This window comes from Scyliorhinus torazame, chromosome 1, assembly GCF_047496885.1.
Source record: "Scyliorhinus torazame isolate Kashiwa2021f chromosome 1, sScyTor2.1, whole genome shotgun sequence".
NCBI classification, from domain to species: Eukaryota; Metazoa; Chordata; class Chondrichthyes; order Carcharhiniformes; family Scyliorhinidae; genus Scyliorhinus; species Scyliorhinus torazame.
In genome coordinates this window covers 371,845,549-371,855,594 of record NC_092707.1, presented here as the reverse complement: position 1 = coordinate 371,855,594, position 10,046 = coordinate 371,845,549, and the positions used below count along the sequence as shown (strand labels likewise).

Sequence of the window (10,046 nt, the reverse complement as noted above, 5' to 3'; positions counted from 1 at the left end):
TTCTCACCAACATGCGTTATTTTATAACCTTTACTGCTGTGAATTGAAAGCATAAGTTATAATATTCTGTTAATCACAGGTTCCGCTTTAAGAACAAGAACCAAGAACAAAGAAATGTACAGCACAGGAACAGGCCCTTCGGCCCTCCAAGCCCGTGCCGACCATGCTGCCCGACTAAACTACAATCTTCTACACTTCCTGGGTCCGTATCCCTCTATTCCCATCCTATTCATGTATTTGTCAAGATGCCCCTTAAATGTCACTATCGTCCCTGCTTCCACCACCTCCTCCGGAAGCGAGTTCCAGGCACCCACTATCCTCTGCGTAAAAAACTTGCCTCGTACATCTACTCTAAACCTTGCCCCTCTCACCTTAAACCTATGCCCCCTAGTAATTGACCCCTCTACCCCGGGGAAAAACCTCTGACTATCCACTCTGTCTATGCCCCTCATAATTTTGTAGACCTCTATCAGGTCGCCCCTCAACCTCCTTCGTTCCAGTGAGAACAAACCAAGTTTATTCAACCGCTCCTCATAACTAATGCCCTCCATACCAGGCAACATTCTGGTAAATCACTTCTGCACCCTCTCTAAAGCCTCCACATCCTTCTGGTAGTGTGGCGACCAGAATTGAACACTATACTCTAAGTGTGGCCTAACTAAGGTTCTATACAGCTGCAACATGACTTGCCAATTCTTATACTCAATGCCCCGGCCAATGAAGGCAAGCATGCCGTATGCCTTCTTGACTACCTTCTCCACCTGTGTTGCCCCTTTCAGTGACCTGTGGACCTGTACTCCTAGATCTCTCTGACTTTCAATACTCTTGAGGGTTCTACCATTCACTGTATATTCCCTACCTGCATTAGACCTTCCAAAATGCATTATAATTGCACTATTCACTTTGATAGAGTGGGCATAGGTCTAAGTGCATAGCCTCTTTCACATTACAATTCTAAATGTGCCCATGTGCTACCACCAGTCTTCAGCAAACAGGGCCAAACATGTTGTAAAATCTTTATTAGTTGGTTGAAGAAAACGCTGATTGATGCTGCTACCACTTTCTTTTTTCCCTTACATTATCAATTACACAAAATGAACTTTTTTTCTACAAGTCTGGCAGCATCCATGGGGAGAGAAACAGAATTAGGGTTTTGAGTGGAATGACTTCTTCAGAACAAAGAAGTTGATGAACTTGAAACGTTAACTCTGCTTCTCTCTCCACAGACGCTGTCAGACCTGCTGAGTTTTCCCAGCACTTTCTGTTTTTATTTCAGATTTCCAGCATCCACGGTATTTTGCTTTCAACCTTTTTCTACATTTGTTTTTGTTCAACCAGATGTTGGACGCCTGAATGGGGGCGACACCTCGATTATTACAATAAAACAATTTTCTTGACAGTCATTAACATTGGAAATGGACAAATAAAGGAACATTGTCTAATCTTTATTATCACTATACTTATTTTTGGAGCATAGCACCAGGTCTGTGTTGAGTCATTAACTATTGTGTACAGATTTTTTGTTTCTGAATACAGTCAGATACCATAATACACCAAATATTTCAAAATTCTTGTTATTCAAGGATAAAGTATATTATGATCAATCCATATAGCCAAGATTTAATCGGGAAACAAAAAAGTGGAACAATCCAGAAAATTTAGTTCATATGTAATCTGAGTCAATAAGAGAATCACAGAACTTATAAATATCGAGTGCAGACTTATGAGGCTGAAACATCTTTTTACAAATTACGGGAGACTGATTAATTTTCTCTCATTAATGGCTAACACGATCATGCTCTCAGAAATTACACATTCCAAAGCCACACTTGGCACTGTTGTTACCAGGCTGTTAATTGTGGGTAACAAATGATATTCAACAATCTTTCACTCAAAGAGGGATCTTATCCCATCTAGTGACTCAGCGCCAGATGAAACGGAGAATTGCTGGAGCGCTGACAATTTTGTCAGTTAAGCCCTGGGAAACTGCAAAAGAACACATTAGGAGTTACTAAAAGATCTTAAAAATTAGCATATTTTGCAGCACAGTGGTCCGAACGAGGCCAGACAGACTGATAATAATAGTGGCAACATTGTTTGCCTCAGGGCCTTGTGATTGCTTGCCAACCCCAAAGCTTCATAATGACCCCAAATGCCTGAACAGAAAATGCAGTCGCTGCATATGAAATTGTGAAAGGCAGTGAAATTACAAAGTGTGAAACAGAGTCTGCATAGATAAGATTGCTACAATGCCAATGCTGTACAGAGAACTGCTAAGATTGCTTTAAACTGGAGGGATATGTTTGCATTAATTTTTGCATCTACAGTTACAGAGGTGACAAAAACAATACACAATGAAAACCTGTTGTAGGCAAAGGAGCAATCGTCATTTTGATAACCCATAACTTTGTGGCATGGAAAACAAATGGTTTTATATCAATTCACTACAACCACAAAGACATTAAATTTCTACTTTTTTATTATTATTGTTATATAAAGAGTAATTACATCTCCTAAAGAGTTTGTAAGAATGGAAATGTCTCAGGCGCTCTCCATACGTTTGGTCAGTAAAGCTTTAAATATAGATCTGAGTTAATTATGCTTTACATTTCTTGAGAGATGTTCTAATGATGAACACCCCTGTAAGACCTGGCTACTTCTACAAATATAGTCTGCGCCACAATTCATAATAAACTTGCATGTTACTCTTTACGTAAACATTAAACAAATGTGACCAACCACAAAGCAATTTGGCCTTATATGTTTGTTCAACTGGTACTTTTAGGGCCTGGCATTATTGTGTGTTACATGAAGGAAATAAGAATGCAGGTGCAAAATGTTTTAATCAAAAGACATTATTTCATACTTATCATCGTTCCAAATTGATGCTCAGTACAGAATGTGGAGAATGGAGGCTGTGGACCGTTATCTTTAACACATGAACCCATTCCAATTTTTATGGATCACAATGAGACAACAATATGGACATGTATGTGTTCATCATCCTATATTAGCAAAAAAAAACAGTGGAAATTAAATGGACTTTCTACACTTTATCTCCGTGCCAACCTTTTTTGCTGCTATTCGTGAGTCAGAAACAGCACATGTCAGTACTGAAATTAAGGGCTGGAACTTTTAGGTTAAAAATAATAAGCACTGGTGCTTTCAAAAGCAAGACGCTGCAAGGAAATCCACTCTTGGAGAGCTGCAATTGTGCACAACACATTGTCCCATAGAACTGTTGAGTGCAATTTACAATTTAGATCAAAAGTGACATTGGTTGAGCCAGTACTTAGGAGCTTTAAATCACTTATCATTTTAATACAAGGAACTTAGAAAAGCAAATAATAGAAAATAATAACTAAAGGAAAAAAAAACAGAAACGTTTCTAACTGATCTGAATTGGGTTATGATTTGCAAGAGTTGACCAATGGTTTTATAGACATTTGGTTGGTGTAACTGAAGGCTGTATTACTGATTGGAATGACACCAATAAAATCATGAGTCCTACCTCAGAAAAACATCCCAACTGCAACAGTGAGATGTTTTCCATTTTTCATGCCAACCATCCCTGTAGAGTCTCTTAGTGAGATTAGTCATTTGAAGCCAAACTAGCTATCTGCCCACATACTGTAGGAGTGTTCAACTTCATTTTACATATCGGCCAGAGAGGGCACAGAAGGAGCTAACAGTAAGGGCTGATTGGATGAGTCTGTGCTTGCAGGGAGATCATTGTGGGCATGCAGCTCATAATATCCTGCCTGCTAAAATGAAGTGATGGAAACTTTTGGGTTGTGTGCCTATAATGTCCTGTGATACAGTCCTGAAGAGTGCAGGAATAGGATTTTTCATCCAATTAGTCTAGTTTGATTCAATCTCAAGAAAAAAAGACACCTAGGCATTACTCCCCTCATTCATTTGAATTCTAACACTTCATCTGCACTACTTTATATCTTATATTAGCCAGCTAAATGGGATAGACAGAGAACAGATGCAGCAGCTCAAAACTGGGCATCCATGAGGTGCCATGGGCCATCAGCGGCAGCAGAATTGTATTCAGCTATAATTTGTCAGCTCACAGTCTGGCATATTTCTGCTGTTACCATCAAGCCAGGAGATCAACTTTGCTTCAATGAAGAATGCAGAAGAGAATGTCAGAAGCAGCGCTTACAGAAGCTACAATACAGGAATACATACGTACTATGTGGACGCCGCATGCAATAGGCAGAGCCAAGTGATCCAACAATCACATTTCCATTGGGAATGGTGCTGACCAGTGCAACCACTAACCTGAGGAGGAAGACCCATAAATATTCCCAACCTCAATGATGGGATAACCCAGCACATCAGCACTTGCATTCAACCACCTACAGCCACAAGCACTGAAAGGGTGATCCATTGTTGTTTCCTTCTGAGGTTTCCATCATAACAGAATCCAGTCTTCAGCCAATAAATTTTACTCCACAGGTTATTAAGAAACTGCTGAAGGCACTGGGTCCAGCAAAGGATATGGGCTCTGACAACATCCAAGCCATGGCACAATAGGCAGTGTGCTCCAGAGTCAGCCAAGCTGCTAGCTGAGCTGTCCCAATACAGCTACAACACTGTTGTCAACCTCACAGCATGGAAAATTGCCCAGGTATCACGTCCACTAAAAAGCAGGACAAATCCAATCAGGCTAATTACCACTCCATCCAGCCAACTCTTGTTTATCAGCAAAATGATGGAAGGGGTTATCGACAGTTCAATCAAGCATTGTTCACAAGAATAGCCTGCTCACTGATGCTTGGTTTGGGTTCTGTCAGTGCCACCTGACATCATTGCAGCCTTGGTCCAAACATGGACAAAAGAGCCGAACTCGATGGATTCTATGAAAGAAGAAAGACAAATCTGAACTCACAACACCAGCGCTGCTTGTGAAACCATTGGCTCTGGTAGGTCCTGCTATCTGGGTTCCTAATGAGCAAGCCTATGTTTTTTACCTGCTTAAAATAATAAGGTTGGTGGGAGAAAATGTGAAAAAGGAGAATAAAAATATTTAGAAAAATAAATAATAAGGTTGGTTGCAGGAACTAAGCACGGCAGATAGCCTAGATGAGGATGGGAAGCGCAGGGACGGAGTACTAAAGGAAATAAGGAAATCAAAGAGAAGCCATGAAAAAAGATTAGCAAGTAAAGCTAAAGAAAATCCAAAGATATTTTACCAATATATTAATGGTAAAAGGTTAGTTAAGGAAAAAGTGGGACCTATCAGAGATTAAGAAAGGAATTTGTAGATGCTGAGGCTGGGGGAAGGGTTTTAAATTAATATTTTGTCTCGGTGTTTACAAAGGAAATGGATGATGCAGCTACAGTAGTCCAGGAGAAACACTGTGAGATATTGGATGGGATAATCATAGAGAGAGGAAGTATTCAAACAGTTGGAATCCTTGAAAGCTGAATGGATTGTTTCTGAAGCTACTGAAGGAGGTCAGGGAGGAGATAACAGATGCCCTGAGGATGATTTTCCAATCCTCACCAGATACAGGGGAGGTACCAGAGGACTGGAGAAATGCTATCGTGGTTCCATTGTTTAAAAAGGGATCGAAGGAAAAGCCAGACAATTATAGGCCAGTTAGTCTTATGTAAGTGGTGGGCAAATTATTAGAATCAATCTGGAGAGGTAGGATTAACTGTCACTTAGAAAGGCATGGACAAGTCAGGGATAGTCAGCATGGATTTGTTAAAGGAAGGTCTTGCCTCACAAATTTGATTGAATTCTTTGAGGAAGTGACATGAAGGGTTGATGAAGATAGTCCAATGGATGTGGTGTACATTGATTTTAGCAAGGCGTATGGCAAGGTCCCACTTGACAGATTGGTCAAAAAAGTAAAAGCCCATGGGATACAGGGAAATGTAGCAAACTGGATAAAAAGTTGGTTTAGTAACAGGAAACAAAGGGTAATGGTCAATGGCTGCCCTTGCAATCGGAAAGTTGTTTCAAGTGGTGATCCACATCCACAGGGCTTGGTGTTGGGACCCTTACTGTTTGTGTTATATATTAACGATTTGGACGTGAACTTGACGGCATGATTGGGAAATCTGCAGACGAGACAAAGATTGACTGAGTGGTGGACAGTGTAGAGGATAGTTATAATCTCCACAATGATATAAATGAGTTGGTGGAGTGGGCAATGAAGTGGCAGATGGAATTTAACACACAGGTCAAACAGTTATCGGGAGTACACAATAAATGGGAATATATTAAGAGGGGTACATGAAGTGAGAGATCTTGGCGTACAAATACACAAGTCTCTAAACGCGGCAGTTCAAGTAGACAAGGTTGTAAAGAAAGCATATGGAATGCTCTCCTTCATTGGCAGAGGTATAGCATATACAAGTAAGGATATAATGTTGGAATCATATAAAACACTCATGAGGCTGGAGTATTGTGCAGTTCTGGTCACCACATTACAGGAGGGATGTAATTGCTCTGGAGAGAGTGCACAGGAGATTTACAAGAATTTTGCCAGGGCTAGAAAAGTGTAGCTGTGAGGAGATATTGGATCGGTTGGTGTTATTTTTCTTGGAACAAAGAAGGCTGAGGGGGTGACTTAATTGAGGTGTACAAAATTATGAGGGGAAGAGATAGAGTGGACAGGATAAAATAGTTTTCCCTTGGTGTAGAATTCTAGAACCAGAGGACATAAATTCAAGATAAGTGGCACAAGGTATAAAGGGGACATGAGAAAGATTTTCTTTACGCAGAGGGCAGTGGGAGTCTGGAATTCGCAGCCCGAGTTGGTGGTGGAGGCAGAGACTCTAAACTCTTTTTTAAAAGTACCTGGATCTGCACCCTAAGTGCTGTAAACCTCATGGCTATGAATTGGGATTAGAATGGGCACCTGGGTGTTCTCCGGCTGGTGTGGGCTGAATGGTCTCCTGTGCTGTAACATTTCTATAGTTCTATTGTTTAGCAGCATTATCTTTGTAATATTAGGGAATCTCGAACGTGAGCATGCGTACTGAAATATGAAAAATAGGAGTAGGATGCCGGCCAGTGGAATGAATTAAATTGACAATATGGTGTGGAAGATGGTTTGTAGCATGTGGTTTCCTGGAACAATACATTATGGAACCAACTAGGATAAAGCCATTTTAATGTTACGAAGCAGGGTTAATTAGTAATCTTATAATAATGGATCATCTGAGAAAAAAAACAATCAAATAATGCAAATACTCTGGCCGTAATTTTTCAGCCCCCGGCCCTGGCGGGATTTCTTGCGGCAGAGGCAGTTGCCATTGGCTGCCGGTGAACAATTTGCATGGCTCGCTCATCCTGTCCCTGAGGAGTCTGCTGCAGGGAGTTCACTTAAGTGGGACCAGAAGATCCCGCCCATGGGAAGGGCTAGATTCGTGTCTGTCTTTGCAGTAGAGGATAATAAATTATATACCAGAAATAGAGGGTAACCAAGAGGCGGTTAAAAGTGAGCAACTTAAAGTAAATCAGAAGAGAAATTAAGTATTAAAGAAACTTAAAGGACTAGGAGCTGATGAATCCCCATGACTGATTGCCTACGTCTGCGAGTTCTCAAAGCTGTAACTGTAGGGATGGTGATGGCAATGGTTAAGACTTTCCAAAATTCCCTAGCTTCCAGAATGGTCCCCGTTTTTTAGAAATAGGTAGATGTAACACCGTTATTCAAGAAAGGTTGGGGAGAAAAGACAGGAATTACACATCAGTTAGCCTTACATCAGTTGCTGTGGAAATGCTGGACTCTCTCCTTCAGGAAGTCTTGGAAAATCATAGTATGATCAGACATTGCCAACATAGTTTTACGAATGGGACACTGTGTTTGACAAATTTATGGCTTCTGAGAATGTACCTACTAAGGATAAAGTGGTGCCAACAGACATAGTTTTCAAGATGCATTCAATAAGATCCCCCGTACAGGGCTAAGATAAAGGTCCATGCAGTTTGGGGTTATATATTAGCATCAAGAGAAGATTGTTTCATGTACAGGAAGAGAAAAGCAGGGATAAATGGGGCATTAAAACGCAGCAGGCTACGCATGGCCAATTTACCTACCCTGCACACCGTTTGGGCGGTGGGGGTGAGATCCATGCAGACATGGGGAGAATGTGCAAACTCCACACGGACAGAGACCCAGGTCCGGGATCGAATCCGGGTCCTCAGCGCCGTTGAGGCAGCAGTGCTAACCACTGCACCACCGTGCCCGCCTCTTCTCGTGAGATTCAACGGAATCTCACAGTATGTTGCAGTCTGGATCTCCCTGGGCAAGATCCAGGCATGCACATTTAAATGAGCCATTAGGCTCAGAAAATCCTTATCTCCTGGGAAGAATTTGTTTTTCTCTCCCAGAAAGTCAGGTGCATTTGTTTTGTGTCAGTGTTGAGTTTTCAATCCTTTATCAGTAACTTATGGAAGCATCTTCAATTTGCAGCAGAACTGGGCAGTTCTTTCAAGGTGCAGTCATTTGGATTGAACTATATTACCTTGAGCTGACCTTAATTCCCCAAGGATGCACTTGGAAGGTGAAATTCGGAAGTGCGTGTGAAAGTACTATGCTTTTGAAAAGCCAATGCAAGAACCATTCCCAATGATTGTAACAACTCAGTGGTTTACAATTTAAAATTTCTTATCAATATTACCTCTAACACACTCAAAGGCTCGGATTTTCCAGCCCCGCGTGGCGGGATCCACCACGGGAGATTCGGCACCCAGCCAAAAGTCCATTGACTTCCAGCAGGACCAGACCATCCCTGTGGTGGGCAGGGATGGAAAATCCCACCCGAAATTTCTTTTAAAAAAAAAACTTTTAGCAAGATCAAACTCATTACACCAATTTTATTTTGCCGTACCTGGATTATAGACAAATAATATTGTCATTCACAAAATATCTATCAGACTAATTTTTGAATATATCCTTAAAGTCAAACTTACTAACCATATGACTGAGAGGATAAACACCTGCCTTAAATTTTATTAATTGGAACTTCACTACCTTAATTAGCACCATAGCTCTCACTTAGTGAAATAATACAAAACATAACATGTATGAATAACTCATAATACAAAAATGTCAAAATAAATCAACGTGGAAAAATAAAGCGAAAAGGACAAACTTTAATAAATTTGGAATAAATAGTAATTTCAATATTGTATAAAAATAAAACGTTACAAACACTAAAGTGGAAGCACAGAATACTTCCGACAAGGATGCACTAATAAACCCCTGATCTGGAACCTTTCTGTGTTCATGGTCTCTTGTGGCCCAACGTAATAATGGATTGAGGGTCATTTTATGATATGCATATAATAAATCCTCCTAATATTTCAGTCATAACCACTTAATGATGTTCTGAGCACCAGCTTCAATTTTCATGATGGATCTTAACTTATTATCAGTGGAGATTCAACACATTAAAGCCTGGCTGATTTGGAGCTGGATGTAGTTGACATAAAAATATGTGGAATGATCGTTCCTCCCTGCCCTCTCCATTCATGTCAGCAATGGCTTTGCATACACGCACACACACACACACACACACACACACACACATACGCACACACACACACACACACACATACGCAAAAAGATCAGATCCTCATTCATGCAAAGGATGGTACAATGTCCTCCAGGTTCAAGATAAATTGTGATTTATAGCTTTGAACAATTGAACTGGCCCGCTCCTCAGCTGAAGTGTGAGTGAATAGATCAGTAAGACTGCACCAGACTCGTCAGCCTCTTCGAAGTAAGTGACTTCCCCTGCACAACAAAAGCAAAAGAGGATTATGGAATTAGAACACTGCCTTTGGCATTCATTCGCTTCCAGAAAAATAATTTCAAAAACACATAGACCAATATTAGCACTGAATACATTACCATAAATATAAGACAGTGGAACCATTAAACATTACCCATGACATACATGAAAGACACATATGACAACAGAATAATAAATGCTTACACTTACAGTTGCACAAAGGATGTCCCACTTTCCTATTACTGTTTCTGACTAATCCTCCTCCCACCTTAATAAAA

At 40.6% G+C, this 10,046-nt stretch overlaps 1 protein-coding gene across 3 annotated transcripts in view; it reads right to left on the bottom strand.

Annotated features, from left to right (window-relative positions):
* Positions 1 to 1,429: 1,429 nt before the first annotated feature.
* Positions 1,430 to 10,046, bottom strand: part of LOC140426578 (regulator of G-protein signaling 7) — a 699,692-nt gene continuing 691,075 nt past the window's right edge. For all 3 annotated transcript variants that reach the window (XM_072511531.1, XM_072511522.1, XM_072511539.1), the window contains one exon: positions 1,430 to 9,770. Coding sequence is in view for 2 of the 3 variants with exons in the window: in XM_072511522.1 (XP_072367623.1) it covers positions 9,720 to 9,770 (51 nt within the window). In the remaining variant the exon portion in view is untranslated. The remainder of the gene's footprint in view (positions 9,771 to 10,046) is intronic.